Source organism: Xiphophorus maculatus, chromosome 1, assembly GCF_002775205.1.
Source record: "Xiphophorus maculatus strain JP 163 A chromosome 1, X_maculatus-5.0-male, whole genome shotgun sequence".
Lineage (NCBI taxonomy): Eukaryota > Metazoa > Chordata > Actinopteri > Cyprinodontiformes > Poeciliidae > Xiphophorus > Xiphophorus maculatus.
In genome coordinates this window covers 22,480,878-22,505,013 of record NC_036443.1, presented here as the reverse complement: position 1 = coordinate 22,505,013, position 24,136 = coordinate 22,480,878, and the positions used below count along the sequence as shown (strand labels likewise).

Genomic DNA, 24,136 nt, shown 5'->3' with positions numbered 1-24,136 from the left:
AGTACTGGGAGAATTGGGAGGAGGCATAGGCAGAGGAGTTTCATTGTTTTCAATAGAATAAATCACGTGTCAAACTCAAGGCCCGGGGGCCAAATCTGACCCACCGTAGCTTTTTATGTGGCCCTCTAGACTCCAAATTACATCAATAAGTCCTTCCAGTTTTCCACAAATCTGCTAAATTCACACAAAATCAACAAAACTTCATATTTGTTTCTGATTTTACTACAATTCTTTTTCAAAATTGGTCAAAGACATTGAGTTTAAGTGACTGCTGCCTCAGCCTTACTTGATGTCAAAATATAGTCCGTAATCGAAGTAATAATTTACCATAATAGATTAGCACAAATATCATAAAAAATCCTTACAAATATTTCCCAGTTATCACCACAAAATCTGTAATTTTGATTGCAAAACCCCTCCCCCACAAAAATGATCACAAAATCGTGTAGGAACAACTATTTATTGATATTTTAGCAGTTTCATTGGTTTTCTGGCACAACTGGCCCTTTAAGAACATTAAAATTTTTGATATGATCAAAAATTAAACTGAGTTTGACAGCCCTGGAATAGATGGAGTATCTGTCTTTTATTGTACGACATAACAAATATGTAGAAAACATATTATTTTGTAAAAGTTAAATTCTACAGCTTTAAGACGGACACTTACGAGAGCATAATAAAGGATGTGGTTGGCCTATTTTGCCGTTTTCTAATCACGAACTTGAACTAAGACGGTGGCAGCAGTACCTGGAAGCCTATCAAACTTCACTTCAGTGCGGTTTAATGAGCCGCTCAGTCCTGCCCCAGTTACAGCTCCGCCCCTAGTAACAGCCTGAACAGTACATGAGCCACGCGGGGAGACAGCAGCTGCTATTAAAGCTCCGAGAACCAAAAGGCCACCGTTCACATTTATCGACCAAGACCAGCAGGCGGGTTGAGAAACTAAAGCCCTACCTATCACAATGCATTGCCTGAAAAGTCTGCGGACGACCAACCCGGGAATCTTGCAGCTGTTTAAAAATGCAGTTATCTCCACCAGACTTGGAGCTGACATCTCCAGGAGTCAGCAACCTGTTCCTCTCTGGACGGCAACAATTCAATCCCACAGAGCCTTTCATCCTCATCAGAAAGGCCCTGATGAGGACCAAGGACACTGCAAGTAGGTCACAAACGTTTGAAACTATTGTATTCATCAGCAGTCGTTCAATAAACTTTACATTTATTAGTTTCAAAATGTGATGTTCTGCTTCCTTGAAGTACCATTTGGCTGTTGGAGCTCAACTGGATCTCTCAATTATTAATATTATTGCTAGCAGTAGTGATAGCTGTAACTTTATTCGTTATTTATTTTAACAGTATTGATACTTGCCAGTCATTATATTTAATAAAGTGCCAAATACCAATATGCAACTTTTTTGCATGACAGAACCCCAACGGTTGTCGATTTGAGGTTGCTAAGCAACTCACCAAGATACTTAACGGAAAATTGTTTCTCCGCCATTGAACAGCTCTAAGACCTTCTGGCTCTGAAAAGTTGTTTCTGACCAGGAGTTTCCTTCTTTTATTGATTATCTATCTCATATTGTACAAGAGACAAACATTTAAACATATATTCATATTTTACATAATATAAAGATTACACACTGCAGCTGCAAGATGAGCAGCTGCCATTTTGGTGTGCTTGCGCTAGCTTGTTTAAAACGTATAAAAAGTAGGCTGTTCTGACACAGTAGGAACAATTGATACACAAATTTATATAAAAACATAATTAGATGAAAAAATGTTTTATCAACCGGGTTTTGGCTTATTTTGGCTAGCAGCATATAGTTATATTTAAGGAAAGACTTCGTCCGCCATGTTTGCTAGTCGTCTCCTTGACGACAGGTTACAGTGGCAAAATAAAGAGTTGTAATGAAAAGTTGATGTAAGTCAGTGCTTCAGTTATTATTAATAAAAAGTAAGTCTAAACAAATGCGTTTTTAGCACTGAATTTAAGGAACTCAGTGTTTTACAGTTTTATGGAAGTTATTCCATTTTAGTGGAACTTCCCCATGTGGGGTTCTGACATGGGGGACGCAAAGTAGGCTTAAAGTTACTAAAAAAATTATTTTGGTGCTAAGCCATTCTATAATTTATTTCCAGACAAAAGTATGTTAAATTGTATTCTCTGAGCTACAATGAGCCAGTAAGGACTTTAGGACTGGAGTAATGTTCTCTTTTTTCCCTAGATTTAGTGGTGCGAGGAGCAAGTCAATAACATGAATTTAAGCAACAAAAAAAAGCATCCTTGGATGATTAAAGCTTCCCAAGTAATAGACCAGAGCAGTTTTGGCTCTCCGTGAAACATTGAGCCAAATAATTATTTTTATAGTTTAAGAAAAAAATTATTGATTAAAATTGAAAAGAATAAATTCAGGTAAAGAGACTGAACATCCAGCAAAAAAGACGTAATATACCCAAAAACTCTTAAAGGGAACGGAAATGACAACAAGGAGAACTTCTTGAAAAACAGCCACTTCAACTTAATCCAAGTCCACTTAAGATATTCAAGCCAAAGTGGAAAATTATCCTTTGGCCTGACAAGTGAAAATTTAAAAATCCATTTTAATCACTAACTCTAAGTCCTCCAGCCTAAATAGAAGAGGGCTCATTCTGCTTATCAGCACTGGGCTCAAATGCCAGAATCCATTTGAATAAGGGTCTGCTGCCGTGAACATGTTGTGAATAATTTAACTCATCATGCAAGTCAAATGATATAAACAGATATTAAAACGGCCAATGTTGCTATCAATGTTTGACTTTTTCAAATAATGTCTTGCATATTTCAGTAAGAGGTTGTCAAATAGAACTTTGTGAATATTAAATGAACACCATCTTTACTAAACGATAGGATGTCTTGGTGAAAAAATGATTTAAGGGCAGCACAGATAATTGGTGCAAGATACACGTCACCACGGCGTACGTTGAGCGGTGTACACCATTGTGACGAGCAACTAGATGTGCACACGTTAGGATGTTCAGTCAGAGAACAGAGACTGACTTGTGAACCACAAAAGACAAGTAGCACATTATGAAAAGAAGTTAGTCAAACTGTTAAAAACAGCAAGTTATGACGATAAACTTTCACTATTAAAAAGGGAGTCACTGAAAATGTAAATAATATTAAAAGATAATTAATTGGCTATTGCCTCTCGCCTGGAACGTTAGCTGGAGATAGGTACCAGCACCCCTCCCCACCCCACTAGGGACAAAGGTGTTAGAAAATGGAAGGATGGATGGATGGATGGATGGATGGATGGATGGATGGATGGATGGATGGATGGATAATTGACTATTAATTGTTGGACCAAGTAATAAGAAAAATAAGAAAGTCTTAATGTGTAGCAGTTCTTAATTAAAATCTGCTAACAAATTTCAAGGGAAGTAAAACAACACATAACGTATTTGCCCATTGCTTTAATAACAAGTCATAACAACGATTGATTAACCACTTACGGCTTTCTCTGATTTAAAACAATAAGTTCTCTTTTATTGTTGTTTGGTAATGGTTATTGTTCATAATAATTTTAAATCTAAGTCTGCCTAGAAAAGTCTTAATAGTTTTTTAATTTCATAAATAAAAAAAACAGCATGTTAAGTACAGTGGGTAACGAGTGGATATAATGTAACAAATACATTTGTGCTCGAATATTAAATGGTAAAAAAAAAGCAGTTTACACATTAAGCTTCTCATTTGTAATATTTCATTGTTTTTGAGAACACTTTGAGGGTTGAAAGGTGCTACGTAAGTCTGATGTTATTTAATTTCATTCATATTTTGTGATTAATTGATGATTTAATGGTAGTTCATTAACATAGCATTTATATTCATTCCTATATTATATTTATGCCTTTTTAATAAACACACTTTCACAGCCCTTGACTGAGGTCAATATCTGGCCAGGTGCCATTACCTTCACTGCCAGTGTAGTTGTTGACATAAACTTTGAGCTTCTGCTCACAGTTTTGACTTAATACATTGGAATCCATCCAGCCTTAAAATCACAACACACTGTGTTGTGTTTTGTTTTATTTTGACAGAAGCCGGCTCATGTCCAGCATAGAGGACCTGCTTTTTTACACCATCACCGACGGGAAAGAGATGATCCCCATCTCTCAGTTCATCTCTGTGAGTTAGTGCATCAACAAGTGCTGATTTGAGTTTCCGAAGCGCGCATGTGAGCATGTCCATAAAGGCAATCTGCCACAGACTTGTTATGTTTCCTGAGAACACCTTTTATTAGATTAACCTTGGTGAGAAACATTACACCCCACCAGAAGAATCCAAAGCGTCTCCTGCTCGCTGGAAGGAACGGTTTAAAGGGTGTTTATAACCACCTTATGGACTCAGTCTAAATATACTTGGTGTGATGCTGCAGATTCAGGGAATTAACATAAGCAACTAGCTGCTTTTCACGTCTGAATGTTTAGTCTCTGGGCTTTAATTATATTATCTGTTACATTTTTCAAGTCATTCTTAAGTTTCTATATAACAAACAAATTAAAATGCTGTATCCATAGCTAAATAGCCTGCTAGGCCTTAATCAAGGCACATAAGGCAAAATACCAAGCAAATATTTAAATAATGAACAACTACACTGATGGAAATAGACAGTTTTCTATAAGAACCTATGATAATTATGTTATAGAAAAATAGACATCTGGTGAAACGATGTCTATAACAACTAAGTCATTTTAAAAACAGCCATGCGTTTAGGAGCCATGTGTCAACACAGGTGGCAGCTTGTTATGCCACAGACCACTGGAGGTGTTTGTAGAGGCGACTCAGGCAGAAGATGGATGGTGAGAGAGCTGCTCAGACTCTTTGGATTAACAATAACAATGGAAAAAAAGAGAACACAAAGCCAACCTCGTGACTTCTATACGATGTTACTTTGGACGTATGTAGTTTGACAATAACAACACTGGGACATTTGTAAGTTAGTTTTTTCAAGCAAATAATACTGTTTTGCAGATTATGCACTATTGCTTAATTAAATATTAGAGAGGCATAAGAACTAGTGACACACAATATATCAATGTTGACATCAGGATCAAATAATAATAGTCATTTTTAACTTATCAGTATTGGTCCACTAAGTTGCTCACTCCTAATAGGAACGATTCAATCTTGTTTTAAGTTGATAGCTCACACTAATCTAACTACAACATAGGAACAGCCTGCACAGAGTTCTAACTTCACTATTTCTGCCTTGAGGCTAAGAATTTCACAGAAATCAAACAAATGCAACAGCCATTTGTCAGGTTTGTTTACACTTTGAAGAGCTTGTCAACTATGATGAGTAAAAAAAAAAAAGAGCCAAGCTTCTCTGGTCAGGAGGGTCGAACACATGGTATCCCCAAAATAGACCCATGTGCTTTGTGCAGTGTCTGTCAGTGACACCAGCAGCAGGAGTGAGATAGCCACTATCTGCTCTGCTGCCCTCCTCATTTCCTTGCAGGCACACCTGTGCCTTTGAAATCCCCTAACTGTGTATGTCAAAGATTCCTGCAGCTGACAGGAGAATCCCATAGTTTCGACTTAATACTCCGGAGTCCGTACAGTAATAGCCACCATTAATCACCGTTTCTACTATCCCTTCTGAAAAAAAAATTTGTTAAAATTCCTCTCTCCACTGTCTCCAGGCTTTGAGAAGAACAGGTTTGTTAACGTCTGACCCTCGGCTGCGGGACTGTATCCATCAGATGAGACAGTCTACGCTTGACTCCATGGGACCAGTCATGATGGACAAAAAACTTTTCAGAAGGTGAGAATACTTCTGGACAGTTGCAGTGTTTTTCAAAAGCGTCATTCATGGTCAAAAACTTCCATGGGTACATAAAATTTAAATTGGAAGTTTTTGCCGCTTTATTCTGATGCCTCTAAGTAAAATCACCACCTCCTAAAGCTAAATACTCTAAGCTAAATAATTAGCTTAGAGTAATTTGATCTCAGTATGAACCCAGCTGTTCTGTGAAAGTCTTGGATGTTTGTTAGTAAGCATCAACAAACACAGCTAGAAGAAAGTCGGGGAGAAATTTGTGGAGAAGTTGAAGGTTATAAAACAATATTTAAAAGTTTTACCATGTTTTAAACCATAGCCCATCCATCTGTTCTGACTGGCTGAGTGAGGAGAGGATTAATTAAAGAATAAGCCAAAAGACCCAGTGGAGATCAGGTGGGAATTTCTGTCAACAGTAAAAGCTATTAGCTGTGTGCTCAATAAATCTGCCCTTTATGGAAAAGATGTAAGAAGAAAACCCATTTGCAGTTTGCCACAAGCTATAGAGGGGTTACATCAAACATATGGAAAGTGGTGCTCTGGTAAGATGAGGCAGAAAAATGAACTTGTTGGTCTATTAACAAAATGCATATGTGTGGCAGAAATTAACACTGCATATTGCTTTGAAAATCCAATCCCTACAGTAAAATTATGTGGTTTCTCTTCAACATGGACATGGAAGCTAGTCAGAGTTGATGCAAAGAAGTAGCTAAACACATGAAAGAAAAAAACATATTTAAAGTCTACAAACAACTATCCTAATCACACAGCTGGACCCAGAATTTATGTTTTATGTCAAAGCACATTTATGTGTTAGAATGACCCAGGCAAAGTCCACACTTAATTAAAATTAAGAATCTCTGGCAACACTTGAAAACTGCGGTTCACAGCTGCCAGTCTGACTGGGTTTGCACTATTTGTTTTACAGACTGGGAAGAAATTTAGTCTTTAGATGCAGCATCTAGGTGTGATCCCAAATGATGGTTTTACAAAATATTGACTCAGTGGGGGCGTGAATACTGATGCATGTCTCATTTTTCTGGGTTTCATGTGTGAAAAAAAGAAAAAGAAAAACATGAATCATTTTCTCCCAATTCACAAATGGTGTATCATGTATAATCTTAAAAAGTATAGTTGGAACATGACAACAACAAAAAAAACAAGGAGTGGGAATACTTTCATAAGACTGTAAGCAGAGAGGAGACAGAATGCATTTAGTCCAACAAACATTCTGGATGTGTCAATGCTGTGCAATTAATAGTTAAAACTAGCATGGAAAAAATAAGAAATGAGTACAAGGTGTTGGGTCAGATTAAACTGAGGGACTCTAATGTGTTTTTGTTACGTAAGAAAGGTGATTTGTGGTCAGCTCTATTTGAGTCCTGGAGACTGACAGACACCGGTGTTTTATAGCTGACAGCTGCTATGAAGCAAATTCATGTGCATGCATGCATGCCTGGCAGCCAAAGCAGAGGAGCTCGGAGGGAAGTAGTGAGGTCTCTGAGTCTGCTAATGAAAGGGCATCATTCTGGTCGAGCTCCAGACTGCCAGCTACATTAGTAGGCTCAAAGGCACCACACTCCCTGCTTTCCTAATTCTATAATTTCCTAACTGAGGTGTAATTCTCAGACTCATCTTCTGTTCTGCAGCGGCACATTGCTATGTCTGGCTAAATGAATCAGTCGTAATGTTTCTGCTTGTTTTCTAAAATAAAGAGACTGTGGGAGCTTTAGCACAAATATTCTGCTGGAATAAAGAGAGAAATCATCTGTTGGTTTTTGGAAATGGCCAGCATAAATAATGCAAGCTGCAACCCACTCTCTTTTCACTTTGAAAGCCTCACTAACATCACCTGGTCTCAAAGGCTGCATATTTTAGTTTACACCAGTTGAGGGAGAATATACCCTTATCATTCCTTGAAAGCGTACCGCGTTGTTCACCAATTATAACAATGGTTCTGACTCGAGACTCCACCATCTTCTGTACAATACCAACTAGGGGGACTTAAGGTAATGTCTAAGTATGACTTCATGTAAAAGTGTTTCCTATGAATGAAGATGGTTGTAATAAACAACTGGAACGGTAAGGGATTTACTCCTTGTAAAAGCCTAAGATAAATTCATCTTTTGTTGGAGAACCACAAACTCACACTGAACAATTTTGGAAACTTGGTGGGGGAACATCCAACTGCCAAACGTATTGTCTGACATAACACTGACAGTAATATAATTTAGACTTGTTAGGTTCTTCCTGTTTTCCTGGGATAATATGGCATGACACACTGTTTTTCCTTTTGACCTAATGCCCTCATGTCCTACCATCCATTCTAGAATCTGTGTTGCTGTGGGTTGCTTTCTCTTCTTAAGAGAAGACTTTCATTTGTCCTGTTCCCTAAAAGTGGTCGATTTTAGTTAAAAAAAAACAAAAAAACATTTGTATTTCCATAATCTTTCCCCAATGAACTGAAATTGTCAAATTAAAGGCAATATTTTTCAATGATGTTGAATACTGTTGGTTCAATAAAAAAATCATATTTAAGCTTTTTGAACATATTTGAGAGGTATTTCAGTTCAGGCATCATATTGTGTTGCAACCTGCAATAGACAAATAGGTATGTTTTTATACTTGAACCAATGACGTTCTCCACCCTTTGCCACTGGAATGTTGTTCAATCTAAAAAAATGGAGTAATGAAATGATAGCAATTAAAATCTGATAATATATACTAGAAAACAAAGCTTATTTGACAATTTGTCTTGTTTTTTATGTTTTCTTATTAAATAAAAAATTACATGAGTTGATTAAAAACGTTTGCAAAATCTCATTACTTTTTCACAGGTTTCTAAGAAACCACCAAGTGCCTGTCTCATTTTCTATGTATGGAGAAAAGAGAATCCGACTTAAAAAATGTTTTTACATTTTTTAAATTCTCCACCTTCTGTCTGCAGGTGTGTCGGCAACAACATCATGTTGCTGACAAAGGCTTTCAGAAAAAACTTCATCATCCCTGACTTTGAGGATTTCACCCACCAGATCAACAGGATGTTTGAGAATGCACAACAGCAAAGAGGAGGGCATGTAAGTAAGAGTTGCTCAGGCTCAGCATTTGCTTAGTCATTGTCGTGTGATTTCATGGGTTTCATTTCCTCAGGTAGCCGATTACATTCCTCAGCTGGCTAAGTTCAGTCCGGATCTTTGGGGCGTATCTGTTTGCAGCACCGACGGTCAGAGGTAACACAGCACCGGTCTTGGACGTGCTCTGCTCTTTGTGTGTGCAGCCTTAATAAGACTTCTCTTGTTTGCGCTTCTCCATTGTGACCTTTCTGCTTGCAGATACTCAGTGGGCGACACCAAGATTCCCTTCTGCCTGCAGTCATGTGTGAAGCCACTCGAGTACGCCATCTCTGTGCATGAGCATGGCACTGAACATGTTCACCGCTTTGTGGGCAAGGAGCCCAGTGGCTTCAAGTTCAACAAACTGTCACTAAATGAAGAAGGCAAGCAATTTATGTTATCAACTCCAGTCGCCTTCTCAATGCAAAACAATACAAATATCCGCCTTTATTGACTGTTGTATCGCCTTTGGATGTGCTCAAATCCACTTTGTTATTAACTCAGCAGAACGTCTGTCTCCACAGACAAAAGTCCTCCCAGTTGTTTGTATTTGTCCTTGTGTCTGAAGTAGCTGCTCTGTTGTTTTTGGATTGGTGCGGTGGTCATGTAGTCATTTTTCAATACAATTTCTCCTTGTGAAATGTCACACAAATCAAACAAAATTGAGTTATGAACCCAAAGACAGACCAAACGACCACTAAGTAACTAGTTCTGACCGCAGATATTGATTGGTAAGATTGACAGAAGAGATAAACTAAGTAGATCCTTAAACTGTTTGTTTAAGTAAGTCCAGAACTGACCTGCCAGAAGCTATATGTTTGTTTTCTGCCACAAATTGGGAATAAAAATAAAAAAAAAATATTAACAGAAAAGAGTTAGAATGGTATTCTACTGTAATTGATTACCATTTTATCACATTTTTTTTTGCCATTGGTTTTTTAATTTGGTTTATAGCCTAATGGCTCCTACAAGTTCCCCACATAAAATTGACCTCCTAATCATTGTCACTGAGTGTTTTTGTTTTGCTTCTGGGCAGATAAACCACACAACCCCATGGTGAATGCTGGAGCTATCGTCATTAGTTCTTTGATCAAGGTAAAGCCTTACTATTTCTATATTTTTCAAAGAATGATCAAAGATATACAGTATTAATACATATCAAAACTGCATTAAATTGTCTACTTTTTTTCTTTTATTTGTCACAAGAGCTAAATAGGATTCTTAGGAAAAATAACTTTTTTTGAATGAGTAAATTAATGAAATACATAAAGCTAAATATTAGTACTGTGTATAAAATATGAATCGAGAGAAGGGAAAGGATTAGGCTAAAAGTAATAAACTGCATTCAGACTAATAACACTAAGTTACTGAAGATTTAAAATATCTGACAAAGAAGTCGGTGTTATGTGATGCACATAAAATATCTGATCCCCAAATGCATCCACGAAGGGATGCAAATTTGTAAACATTCCTAAAAGCTTCAACAAAACCTCAGCTGTCTCAGGCTAGCTTAAGAGATGTGACTATTCAACACAGAAATAGTTGATTTAGTAAATCTTTAGAGATTTGGACTCTAGAAGCCTTGAAAAATGCCTTATAACACCTGCTTGATGCTCAAAATATCAGGCTGTTCTCATTTTAAACATAAACAAGAGTCAAGAGCCATTAGCGTGCCGTATATATTAGAATCAGCTCTGATCTAATTGGTATTGTGAATATGCAGATGCTGACACTTTACAATATAATATGAAACAATTGACTAGTAGCAATGCGGGTGTCAGAGGGAAGCAAAGCGAGAACTTCCAGTAAGCAGCTGGTCATGTCTAACATCATGAGATTAAACTCAGGCCTCAGGCTCTTAGCAGCAGCACATCTTATTCTCTCATACAGTTATACTCCTGATGATATTTATGAGCTTTCAAGAGCTTTGTGCTTATAGGTCTACATAATCACATTGTTCTGAAAGGTGTCACTGTTATCAATTTGTTTTAAGAAATTGAATAATAATTTCCTTGTTAGTAGTTTTTTTTTTCTTTTGTTATTTACTGAAATTAAATTTCAGTGTGGCTTGAGAATCAAAATTACTTTGTGTCAGTTCAGAGGCTAAATCCTAAGCCTTCCCTGTGGCAGCTGCATTATGGTCATAGCACCTGATGTGAACATGCGTTGCAGTATTTTAGCCATATATGGTCACGTTTCCTCTGTGGAGACTTTTCAAAGTTTCCCAGCTGACTAATGCAAAGGTCATTTTGAGGGAGAAACCCGGTTTGCGTCTAACCAATCACAGCTGCTGAGGCGGAGGGTACATTACCATGTGCGTAAAAGTGTTTAAGCAAACATGGTTTTATCTGTGTTTTTTTAGTCTTTACTGGGTCAAATGCCTCTACACCTACAACAACAAAAATAAAAAGGTCAAAGGACAAAACTGATAAATGCTCCTTTTTTTTAAACTCCTCCATGATTATTTGAGTCTCTAAATATGAATCCTGCTCCTTCTTGACAAATCCATGACCTGCTACTGATCCTACTAGTGGTGTGTGAAATTCAAGCACAGCCATAAAACAGCCGCCGGGCCAAACTGAGCACATCGCCACATGGAGTGACACACTCATCAGCGACATTTATCCGTTGCACAACACCCATCCAACCAAGCATGCTGTCAAATATGAGCTGCAGCACTGAAACACTGCCATCTGTAGGATCCTGGTGAAGCCCTGTAAAGCTCCTCCTAGTTAAATATTTTCTTTCTTCTGTTTTTTTTTAGCCGCATTCAAATAAAGCGGAGAGGTTTGACTATGTGAGTAAATGCTTTTCAGCTTCAGTTCTTTCAAACTCATCTTTCTGAATTGGGTTTCCGACTGAGCGCGCTCTAAATATGTTTCCACAGGTGATGGAGTTCTTGAAAAGTATGGCTGGTACAGAGTATGTGGGATTCAGCAATGCGACGTAAGAAAAAAAAACAAACTGGTTGTTTTCTGATGTTTTTAATCAAATGCAGTTTTTCATACCTGTTGTATTCTTACAGTTTCCAGTCAGAGAGAGAGACTGGAGATAGAAACTATGCAATTGGTTATTACCTGAAAGAAAAAAAGGTTTGTGTGTTTATTTTTGTATCTGATAGTCTTTTCTTCTTTCTTCTGGTGAAGAAAAAAACTTAAATCAGTGTTTTAATTTGCATATTAATTGATCCAATTTTAGAAAAAAATGACAGTTTTTATAAACAAGTTATGCCACACTATTGGTATCATATAAGGTTTGAAAAGACATATTTAACTGAAGGTTCTATGATCTATGTAATTTTAAATATAATTTAATAGTTGTAGTCCATTAGTTTCTGTTTTCTTGAACTATAAATATGCCACGAAGAACAGGCTAATTATTCCTCCAGCCAGTCGTCAAACTTAAAAAAGCAAAAAATAAAAACACAGTTTTTCTTTCTTTACAAGTGAGAAATTTTTTTTTAAAAAAACAGCTACTAACCTAAATTTGCTCATATCTGCAGTCAGAGCATTAGAGTCCCAAAAGCTGATTGTTAAAGAATTGCTACAAAGTGGAGAGTTGAACTTACCAAATCCAAATTACAACTATTAATTTATAGGCTTTTGTATACGTCTTTTCCCTGGGTGTTAATACATATATAAGGCGCTGCTTATAGTTGAGGGTGTGCTAACTCTGATTGTTATTCTTGCAGTGCTTCCCTGACAGGGCAGATATGATCGGAGCCCTTGACTTCTACTTCCAGGTAACTATTTATAGTATTTCACCGGTTTTTTCAGAGGGCAAAGTATTGATGGAGAAGTTTTGCTTCCAGAAAAATATGTATAGAAAAATAACCTTTGTTCTCTGATTCACTGAACCTGATTTAAAAAAAGGTATTTCTTTTAGGATTCATGATGTGTATATTAAATTTATACAAAATTACTAAATGTTATTGACGTGGCTTAAGAAATCTGACATTTTTCCAATATGTGGGAATCAGTTTTAAAGTTTTTATTTTTAAAAATTACTCTACAAAGAATTAATTAATCATTATTCAATTATTAAAATATAAAGAAACACATTTTTTAAACAATAAACTACTTCTTAATTTACAGTAAAATGTGATTTGCTTTTAATTTCTATTTTCAACGTTGCACATCTAAAAGATTTTACCCATCATTGTTTTGTTTTTTTGAGATCTTGACTCAGAACCTACACATAAATACGATCCTACATATTTTCTTTTGTTTGTTTTGCTGTCAAGTTCTCAAAATATTTTCAGTCAGTAAAATCATTGGTTCAAGTTTGTAGGTACCTGTAGAAAATAATGCTATTTATCTCTGTGTCCATTTTTATTGTTTGTTACAAACTTAGAGGCTCTTTTTTAAGGAGAAATGTTGGTCATTTGTTGGTTTCTGTTACTCTTTCATAACAACCACCTGCCTGCATGGGAGGCATTTAGTAAAAATCTGAGAATATTTCTCAGGAAATCTGTGTCTGTCTCTCCATTCCAGTTGTGCTCCATTGAGGTGACCTGTGAGTCTGGAAGTGTCATGGCTGCCACACTGGCCAATGGAGGCATTTGTCCAATCACGGGCGATCGTGTGCTAAGTGCTGAAGCCGTTCGCAACACGTTGAGTCTGATGCATTCCTGCGGGATGTACGACTTTTCTGGGCAATTTGCTTTCCATGTAAGTGTCTTAGTTTGTATTTAGCAAAGAATTTCGATGACTGTAGGTTAGAACCAGAATGTTTGGTCTCTTTTTTTCCATTTTGTACTCATAAACATACCTTTGCTTTCCCAGTCAACAAATCAGTTTATTTTCTCAATTGTTTAATTAATTATGGAGGTAAATAATCATAAAAAATTTAGTGAAATTAGATATTTTTGTTCCGGCTATTTTATTCTACACAATATTTCAAATAATTTTCAAATTCTTTTTTGGGGCTTGTAGTATATTCTTGATAAAAATTTAAAAAACCATGAGCGTCATCCTTCTTTTAGATATTTATTCAGTCACAACACATTTCAAACAAAAATAATTAAAGAAAAGAACTTACATTTTTTGCTGTAAAAGAATCCTGGAACAAAAAGACCAAAGCTGAAAATATTTCAATTAGGCAGAGAAGCGAAATGACTATTTCATATTTCAATGGATTGTTGTCTTCAGAATAAATTATTCAGGTTCCGGTATTGATTTTTGTTCTCCTGGCTTAGGTGGGGGTGCCTGCCAAATCTGGCGTTTCAGGGGCTGTTCTGCTGGTGGTTCCCAACGTTATGGGCATGCTGTGTTGGTCCCCGCCGCTGGATCGGCTCGGAAACAGCGTCAGAGGAATTCACTTCTGTCAAGTAGGCTGCTTATTTCTTATCCAGACAAATATATTTCAGATATAACCATAGATTATTAAACAACAATAATTTGATCCAAAAGGAGCTTGTTTCTTACTTCAACTTCCATAATTATGACAACCTGAGGCATTTCACCAAGAAACACGACCCGAGGAGACAGACGGACGACGATCCAGTGAGTTTAGTGCCACAAAAGACCTACAATCTGCCTGTTTTTTTTTAACCATGAGACTGCGTTTGTAAGAATTTATAAACTTTAATTTTCTTCATGTTTTCCTTCAGAACAAGTCAGTCGTTAATCTGATGTTTGCCGCGTACAGCGGTGACGTCTGTGCTTTGAGGAGGTCAGTAGAAATAAACATTTTCTTTCTCCAGCACTAGGATCAAAATAAAATACTGCTGAAAAAAAACTGTGAAATTATTTTAGTCAAATCATTGTCAGTATTTTTTTTCCCATTAAAGATACTCAATATACAGTATAACATACTGTAAGTTGTAAAGCAGCTGCTAGGGATCATGAAACTTTAAATTGATTTAAATTTTAATGTTATTCTGAATAGCATACCTTTGCTGTAATTGTTTTAATATATAATGTTTGTATATACACACCTTTTGTCCTTATAGCTTACCTCCACACAGCAAACATCTCTCTCTCCCTTCATTTACAGCAATATTTCTTTATTCGTACCTCCTCCGTCTCCGTCTCTCCCCCAGGTTCGCGCTGTCAGCTGTTGACATGGAGCAGAGGGATTATGACTCTCGCACCGCTCTCCACATCGCTGCTGCCGGAGGTAACACTTTGCATGATTACTTCGATCATCCTTAAATTGTGTCGGGTTTGGCATTTATATAAAACTCAATGAAATATGGCATTTCAAATGCTGCGTGGTTTTTGTTCATGCTCATTTTCCTCCTAGGCCACGCGGACGCTGTAACGTTCCTGACACGAATATGTAAACTGAATCCGTACATTAAGGACAGGTAGGGGGAGGGGGTTGCCACCATTCATCTGATACTAACTCATTTTACTAACTATAACAGCCCATCCTTGTCCATTTCACACTGTCGTCTATCAGATGGGGCAACACACCCCTTGATGACGCCATGCAGTTTGGCCATGATGTTGTTGTTTCAGTCCTGCAAAAGTACCAACATGAGTACAAAGACTCGTCCAGCCGCACAGAGGAGCAGAACCCCGCTCTGGACACGATGAAGAACTCTGTTTAAGAAATATTCATGAAAGTTTGGATTGAAACCTTCTGCTGCACAGCGGGAAAGAATCACAGGACAGAAGGTAATTGGGAGAACTGATGAATGTTTGTCTTTATTCTCTTTTTAAGGGAACATGCCTTCTGAAAAGTCTGACATTTTTACATTTTCCAACCAAAGGCTATAAAAGTGTAGTAAAAAAACATACTACATAACTACATCAATAATCAATTACTACTAACCTACATTCATTTTTTGGGTAGTAATATTCTTGTTTTGTACAAAAATTTGATTGAGAAATGTTACTGAGATGTAAATATTTAAAAATTGTGCTATTTAAGTTTTATATCTTAAAATGTGTGTTTTTCTTTGGCCCCCTTCACACTAGAGTGAGATCACTGTACGACTTTAGCCAGAGTGGTGAAACTCAGCAGGGTACTGGAAAATGGTTCTGGAGTCAAAGCTTCCCATTACTGTTAGTTCACACAAAGCCCACGTAGAACATTAATGGTGATTTATTGTCATCTCAGCAGCATATTTGCATCATACTATAGCCAGTTTAACAAAGGAAGCATCAGAAGCAGTGGCATGCATGAGAAAGAATCCCTGTGAAAAAGAAGTGCACACGCCTCCAAATTGTGTCTGAGCTTGGATGTGCTGGTTGCTGGGAGACTGAAACATGTCGACAGCAGTTTGAACACACTCCTGGATTTCCTGTTTGCTGCGATCCAAACTGTAACTCCATAACTACATTATGGAGTCTGCATGATTCCACCTCCTCTCAAGGATATATATATATATATATATATAAGTAGAGAGAGAGTGGGAGAAATTGTGTACATCCTGTAAAGGTTATGCAGCAGAAGAAATAGCCGTGCCTGTAGCATAGTGATAGAGTAATATTTTGGTGTGATCTTACAGGGCTGTGGTGTCCAGTGTCTGTCCTCAAGTGCAGGCCTCCTACATGTTTCAGATATTTTCCTATTTCAACACACCTGACTCAAATGAACAGTTACCAGGAACCACACAGTGCTTGATGGCAGGCTGAAGAGGTTATTTGTTCATTTCGAATAAGTTGCAGCAGGACAACAGGCCTCCAAGGACCAGAACTGGACACCGCAGTTAGAGGGCACTGCTGAAAGTCTAGATGTGTAGATGGTGAGATGATCAACATGTGAATGTGCTGCTGATCTCCAGACCACGCCGACACTGCAGGAGAGCCAATCAGAGAAGCAGAAAATAGCACTAAGATCTGTCTGGCGACTGCTAGATGTAGCCGTGTCATGATTGCTTTCACACTGAAGGAGGTTTTCCTCATTTGCAGCAATCCAAGCAGCTTCTAACAGGTAATTAAAATAATAGAGGGGATTCATCCAGTGTGAACAGGGCCTTAATTAAACTACTCTGGGGATTAAACTTCAATGTGTCATTAGAGATTTATTTAAAAGGAGCCTGAAAGCTACTGGGACTGTTTTGTTGGGAAAATAATATGCACTTCAGTATGCTCCCTACCAGCTGGGTTTTGTTTTGTTCTTTATTGATATGCACATGCTCACTATGGTGTTTAGGATTTATAAAGACTGTATAAACCTTCATGTTAATTTTTTTAATTTTTTTTATTAGGCGGTAATAATTGTGGGACTCAGGGCCAATACTGCGGCTACAGATAATTAAACCAACCAGTTGCATTGATAGCCAAGATATATAGTTTCCTATTAGGTTTTAATGCCTAAAAAAAATAAGACCCCATATTTATATATTTTTAAATGTCCACCTTTATTATAACAGTTTTTGAATAATTCAACTGACAAACCAATAAATTTAAGAAAAAGATTAAAAAAGTTCAATAACCTGGAAGCATAAGAGTGTACACTTTTAAAATAATACTTTACTGAAACAACAGTACTGGAATATCGGTCAGCAAATTTTAAATTTACTTTTTTTTCTGGTTGAACCATTCGAGTCCACATTCTCTCTTATGTAGAGAGATCCCAAAAAAATGTCCTGTTTCATTTTCAGCCATTTAGCAGAAACCTTAATGAGCTAAAACTGAGTATTTGGAACAGCACACAATCTCCTCCATCTTGAAAAAAAAGCCTTGCTCCATCAGAAGAATTATAATCCCAGAGCATCATGCTGCCAACACCATGTTCCACATTCGAAACACTTTTTCCCGCGCAGTTTTTCAGAAATTTGGAAGGACAAATCAGGATTCTGTTTAGCAAACTTATTTTATCAACTAAACTTACAGTAAATATAGCAGATATGCAGTTATGCAACCAGGTTATAATACTCTTTAGCTTTGCTATATTTCTGCTTACAAATTTGTTTGTCAACTGAATTGAAATGAAAATTGAAAAATAGTTTCTAAATAATTTATACTGGTCTTATTCTTTTTAATTTAAAACCTGTTTGTGTATATTTGAGATCCACTGCATGCAGAGATGCACCAATCAAAAGACTGGAATCAGTCGATATCTCCTTGATCATTAAATCTAAATATGTTCAATATTTTTGTACTACAAACACATCATCTAACAGGAAACAGTTAGATACATTTTAGAATTGAATATAAGTCATATAAAAAGTTAAATATCGACATATCGACTCCAGGCATAAATAGCAATTGTTCCATAATTTCTTCCATGTTTGTTTGTGTTCAAAATGGCTACCTTTATGAAATGTAAAATGATTTCTTGCAGGTTTTATGTGTCATACAAGAACTGATCAGAATATGTTAAATTCTGTTAAATATTTGACAAGAGGGCATCAAAGATAACCAAAAAAACGGAATCGACCAGAAAAAGCCTGATCGGTGCTTCTCCATAAAAATGTCTTACTAAAAGTAACAGAAAAGTTTTAAAGTGTTTAAGCCCCACACTTAGATGACTTTTTATGTTTTCAATTTCGAGCTTCATAACCTTTACATTTCACTCGTCATAAAACTTTAAACATTGATTGGTTTATTTTTCCCATTACCATCAGTTAATTCTGTTGCGATGTCAACATGTTAAGCTAGTAGTTGGTGTATCCTGACTGTATTTTTTGTTTACGTTTAAATTTATCATTATTACTTACAATCTACAAGTTTGGAAACATGAGTAAAGTCAATGGAGTTTCTCAAAATAAGGTTTAAACATGTTTTTACTTTTAAGGAAAATATCAAACACACCCTACATGTAAATTTAAAATAAGATAAAAATGTAATATACTCAACTAATATATCTAAAAGTGTTTTTTTTTCTAAGTTTAGGTTTTACACTCAGCAAAACTTCTGTACAAATCTTCAGTTCACTTTAAATATTTACCTGTAAATAAAAAGAAAAATGTGGAAAATTTCAGTGAAGTTATTTTATTAAACAATACATGGTTTGAATATGAACACAGAGAAGCTCTGTGATGTTTTAAGGAGTACATTTGTGGACAATACCACAGCATGCATTGTATAAGACAAAATTGGCAGCAAATATTTCTCAAATCTAACCACACGTTCCTTGTTTCCTCATTTAGTCTCTGAGGTAATGTTCCATTACACGCAGAAAACACACACAGAATGAGTTTATATTATTCAAAGTGATGATTTGCTGAATTACACAGTAATTAATCATCATTGGAAGATAAGTCCTATTGCTGTTTGACCTGCACAGTTATGTAGGATGCTGATAAATGCTGCCTGATTATCCATGGCAGTCATCTGGGTTAATCCAGCTTCACTTCAAGCCTTCTGGCTCCTCCAGACCAGAGTGTGTGAGGATTTCCCCGTCCCAAAGCCCAAACGCCGGGCAAACAGGAGCCGTGAACCGAGCTCTGAGTGTGTGAATGATTCTGGGCTTCTCAATGTCCACCAGCCCCACGAACCCGGCGTCGTAGTCTAGCAGGATCCCCACTCGGTCCGGTTTCCCCACCAGAGTCACAGGAACCACCTTACTGCCGGTCATGGCGAACCACTTCCTCTGAGCATAGCCGAACACCCAGGAGGAGCTGCTGGTACCCACGCACTCGTCTCTGGACATCACCGCCTCCGCGACCCCCAGACGAAACTCCTGGGACTTTTTCACCGTGACCTCCCAGTAGTGTCGTTCGCTGCTAATCGTTTTGTCGCCCAACACGACGGCCCACTCTCGGAAACGCTCGGGGTCGTCTTGGACCTGGGAGGGGTCGAGGCCCAGCATGCGGTAGATGATGCCTGTGTCTTTCTTGAAGAGGTCCAGGCTGCTGTGGGCCGTACGCTCATCGAGTCTGAACTGAAGGTCTAGAAATAAAAAAAACACAAATGTGTTATCTAATAATAAAAAGTCTAAATATTCACATAATTTATATGCATATTATTTATGAATTAACCAAGTTCCCTGTAAATTTTCCCCAAAAAATACAAGTGCATGATTGTCACAATAACAAATTTTGCTGGATGATAAATTATCCCAAAAGCTATCACAATAAACGATAAAATTATTGTTTTGAGACCATTTTCAATTAATATCGTGGTAATGACAATCATGGGGTTACTAGATTATCTTTAGAAAAATACAAATGACATGTAAAACTGTAAAAAGTAAAGTTGAAGCTATCATGTTAGTGTAATTTGTCATTATTTACATATTTGTACAGAATCTAGTAAGGCTATAGTCAAAGCAGATTACCATCCATTCAAAATACTCAAATCCACCAAACAGTATGTCTATATTAAGAGTTGTTATTTAAAGTCAAGGTCCAGCTCTCTGAATGAAGTGTGTTACAAAACTACTGGCGGACTTGTCTCTGCAAGTATTGTGTCAACATGCAGCAGCAAGCTGCTCCATCCATTATCGGACAGAGTGTCTGTTCAGTATTTCAACAAGAGTCCTTGCGTGTGCAGCGGGAATGGCTACAACTAAGGTTAACAGTATTTATATATTTTTTTTATACAGTAAACGCTTGTTAATAGGCCCCTTTTAAAGACACTCTTGTGTCACATGAACTTTTTAATCTACCCTTGATCTTTTGTTGCCCTTTTGAGGTCAAGGCTTCCCTCCACCCTTCGTTATTTTAAAGTTTTTGGATTTGCACTCCCAGATAAAGCTGCGCTTTTTCACATGAAGGGCAAATGAATCGGATGGTTAATCTGGTAACAATAACAATCTTTTGTGAATAGCTCTCAGACTGAGCTGAGCCTAATATCGGACATTAAGCTCTGCGTTAGCATTGCTAATAATTAGCTTCCATAAAACATTAACTTACGGTTTCCCGTTGATGTGCATATAAAGCGCCTTTTCGCTGACAGACTGACTTCCCGCCTGTGTCCCGCAGACAGAGAGGACAATGTCCGCCCTGCCCAGCGACAGAGAGGGGAGATCCTGATGGGTATCGCCATGTTTTCCCTCCTGCTGCTGCTCACATGTCGTTCTTCCTTCTGCTGGTAGATGTAGTAATGTTTGCGCTCTGGCGCCCTCTGCAGCCTCGGAGAGGAACATTACGCTACAACAGCACCATGGACAGCAGCCAGCCACATAAACGCGACTGTCTCAATTTTTTTTAAAGAAAAACTGATTTGTAACTGGGCTTATATCAACATTTCATCGAATTTACTTGGATAGTTTGTTTTTCCTACAACTGAAAATAATTTTTAAATTAATTAACAACATGTCAGTTTGATAAGACATACAACAATCCAAAAGGACTAAAGGTAAAATAACATTAGTAGTAAATAAAAACAATTATGGAAGTAAAAAAGAATAAGGCTATTGGCTTTTAAAAGAAAAAATCCTTACCAAATCTTGTACATTTTATGGAATTATCTGCAAAAAAACAACAATTATCGTACAGTTTTTCTTTTTATGTTCAGTTGCACTCAGAAAGTAGGGAAATGTAACAGTTTTTCTAGATAAATTTTAAAAAATGTAGCTTATTGGTTTTATAAATAACAATTAGAACAATATTTGTATCTGCCTGTTGCTTGACAGCCACAACATTTTTTCATTTCAGGTGAAAAATAATTAGCTAGTTTCGTTTTTTTAAAGATAATAAGATCAATATGTGATAAATGTGTGCCTTTTAAATCCAAGTCCACAATTTATTCAAGTGCTCAGTAGACTTATAACTAATCGCTTAACTGTACAGAATACACCTTATAAGAATAAATGTTTTTAAAGCAAACCATTGATGGAAGATGCTCTCTTCACAAACAGCAGGAAGCTGTCCTGCTGCTTTGCTGGAAGGAGGAGCTTCGTCCTTGAAGGCGGGGCTATGTCCGCCCAGGCCTTTTGCACAGCTGAATGGTTGCTACTGGAAATGAAAGGATTTCTCAAACATGCATGAAGTAATCAAGGCAACACCACATGTATGTTTTTCAAGAGAAAACACCATTATGACCTCGTGCAACATTCAAAGTGGTCGATTTTACATAACATTGCCCCTTTAATGATTCACATATTATGCTGGAGCTAATTGGAGAAGAATATCAACACCAGAGCATCATGTATCCTAGGTAATTCTCAGTGATGACAGTGGATAATATTACTTAATCAAAATGCTCACGAGTCACTTTCTCTCGGGTACATTCAGTTTTTTCCCTCCCTCTCTTTTCTTTGTCCTCCTCGTTTCTCTCTTTTTCCACCATTTGGTCGTTTTGACCCGATGTTTAGCCAAGCAAAACAAAAGCTAAGCAGGGAGCCATGGCAGCACACACACGTGATCAGATGCATTAGAAATATTCTGCACACATGGAAATCAGGTTTGCGTTTTCTTCTTTTGAGCCAATCAATCATTCGTGTGCGCGCAGCCAGCTCTCTGACAAATAAGACAAATACATAAAAGTAACTGTAGTTTAAATTGCTTGTTTGTGAAGCCGCTGGTGCAGCCGTGTGTGTGGGAGCCACAAAAACCTAAAGTGACAGGTAAACAGCAGAGGAGCGTCAGTCCGCTCTCAGACTGACACACGCACAGGAACGGAGGAACACAACCTGCCCTCACGACTCAGTCAGCACCGACCACCGACTCCTCTCTACGGCGTCCAGAGTGGACAAATTCAGCCTTTATTTAACGGGTTGAAGCAACTCCTGCCGAAGTGTCCAAAGATATTCCTTTCCGTCTCGAAGCTCCGAGGTTTCCTTCTTGCAGCCGTGCAGGAATTATCCGCGCTCCGCCGGACTTATGATCGACCAGCGATTCACGACTTCTCCTCTCCGGCTGAGAAAGCTGCAGATCGGGACTGTGGCGCTGTGCTGATGGACCCGGGCTCCGGCAGCTCGGCGGTGCTCTTTGCAGAAGGCTCAAATGTTTTGCTTCAACGCAGAGCTGACTGAGTGATGGCGACAAAACTGCATCAGGTCAAAGACTGGTCCTCTGCACGCTCCGAGGGGTGATAGCAGAGCTGCTCTCTGCTGAAGGAATACTTTCCCAGACTTGATGCATTCAAACCCTCGCATGTTAACGATGGATCTGAAAGTGGAGCCGGAAGAACTGGACTCGAACCAGCCTCCACCCATAGAAGTTTTTGCGCACAGCTCGACCCTGCACGGAATCTCCCACATCTTCACCTACGAGCGCTTCTGGATCAAGCGGTTCCTGTGGCTCGTCTTCTTCCTGGCCTCGCTGACTTTCCTGCTCTACGTGTGCGTGGATCGGATCCACTTCTACCTCGAGTACCCGCACGTCACCAAGTTGGACGAGGTCTCGACCCCGGTCATGACGTTCCCGGCGGTGACCTTCTGCAACCTGAACGCGTTCCGCTTCAGCCAGTTGACCCGCAACGACCTCTTCTACGTTGGGGAGCTGCTGGCCCTGCTCAACAACAGGTAGCAACATTTAACCTCAGTTAGAGGCTTCACTTTCACATCCAAAACTCTTAGAGCCTTTCATTTTGTTGCTATGGTTCTTGTCAACTTCTAAGATAACATTGGAATTTAATATTTCGCACATTTTGCTCCGTTATAGCGTTTAAGGGACTTAAAGCTCATTAGGAAACTGCTGCACAGTAAAACCTGTAAAGGTGAGACTTTTGACTTGTAAAGCTACTTTTCTTCACTTTTTCCTGCTTAGTTTTGGCCCATTATTAAGGTGGAACCTACAGTTTTGCAATAAGAGAATCCATTTAAAGGCAAAGACAGTCCCTTTACTGGCTCAGTTCCCTTTTAGTACGGAATACTTTAGCAAAAAAGAAAAAACAACACATTCTGCTGTAATGTTTGAACAATGAAAAAGTAAAACTTTTATTTTGGTGACTCTGAAATCTTAACTTTGAAACCCCTCAAACAAACTCTTCTTCACATCAGGTCTAGTTCAACTAAAAGATACTTTTTATGAAATACATTGGCTTTTATACTGAAGAGCATTGTTACGTTTTATTTTTGAAATGTCATCATAATCCACTTTTTTAATGATGGATTCAGTTGTATTTGTTATCTAAGTGTAATAATCTAGATTAACAGAGGTTTTTATTTTTAAGAATATTAAAAGTATTTTATTTCCAAAGGTCATTATAATAATTTCTTAATGGTCTGTTTTGTTTCATTAGTAATGTGAAATCTTCTTAAAACTTCCTCTTAGAAAAATTGAAGCTTTTATTTGAAAAGTATCTCAGAGCTTTCTTTATAAAGACCAACATCTATTTTTCACAAACGGTTTAGTTGCCTTAGTCGTGTTTAATCTTTCTTTGTAATAATCGACTAATGAGTATTATCTGTCTT

The 24,136-nt window shown here is 37.7% G+C and overlaps 3 protein-coding genes across 4 annotated transcripts in view; 2 read left to right on the top strand and 1 right to left on the bottom strand.

The window, feature by feature from the left end:
- The first annotated feature begins 855 nt into the window (after positions 1 to 855).
- LOC102221824 (glutaminase kidney isoform, mitochondrial) lies at positions 856 to 18,803 on the top strand. Its single transcript, XM_005801788.2, has 18 exons — positions 856 to 1,159; positions 4,081 to 4,168; positions 5,686 to 5,807; positions 8,770 to 8,899; positions 8,973 to 9,052; positions 9,155 to 9,318; positions 9,972 to 10,030; positions 11,700 to 11,732; positions 11,823 to 11,881; positions 11,961 to 12,027; positions 12,627 to 12,677; positions 13,429 to 13,605; positions 14,133 to 14,264; positions 14,347 to 14,439; positions 14,547 to 14,608; positions 14,979 to 15,055; positions 15,182 to 15,245; positions 15,341 to 18,803. Exons 1-18 carry the CDS (start codon positions 963 to 965, stop codon positions 15,489 to 15,491), a joined length of 1,806 nt encoding a protein of 601 aa, XP_005801845.1. The 5' UTR covers positions 856 to 962; the 3' UTR covers positions 15,492 to 18,803.
- A 6-nt stretch (positions 18,804 to 18,809) lies between these two features.
- On the bottom strand, positions 18,810 to 21,045 carry spryd4 (SPRY domain containing 4). Its single transcript, XM_005801743.3, is given in 2 exon segments — positions 18,810 to 19,725; positions 20,691 to 21,045. Coding segments are annotated over 2 exon segments (813 nt in total). The 5' UTR covers positions 20,962 to 21,045; the 3' UTR covers positions 18,810 to 19,183.
- Positions 21,046 to 21,134: 89 nt separating this feature from the next.
- The window catches only part of LOC102231419 (acid-sensing ion channel 1A-like), a 70,785-nt gene continuing 67,783 nt past the window's right edge, over positions 21,135 to 24,136 (top strand). For both annotated transcript variants that reach the window (XM_005801744.2, XM_023345987.1), the window contains exon 1: positions 21,135 to 23,245. In XM_005801744.2, coding sequence (XP_005801801.1) covers positions 22,857 to 23,245 — 389 coding nt within the window. In that variant the 5' untranslated portion in view covers positions 21,135 to 22,856. The remainder of the gene's footprint in view (positions 23,246 to 24,136) is intronic.

Coding starts and splice junctions, on each gene's coding strand:
- LOC102221824 (XM_005801788.2), top strand. CDS start 963: ATGCATTGCCTGAAAAGTCTGCGGACGACCAACCCGGGAATCTTGCAG. Junction 9,319..9,971: donor ACTGTCACTAAATGAAGAAG/GCAAGCAATTTA, acceptor GCTTCTGGGCAG/ATAAACCACACAACCCCATG. Junction 12,678..13,428: donor CCCTTGACTTCTACTTCCAG/GTAACTATTTAT, acceptor TCTCCATTCCAG/TTGTGCTCCATTGAGGTGAC.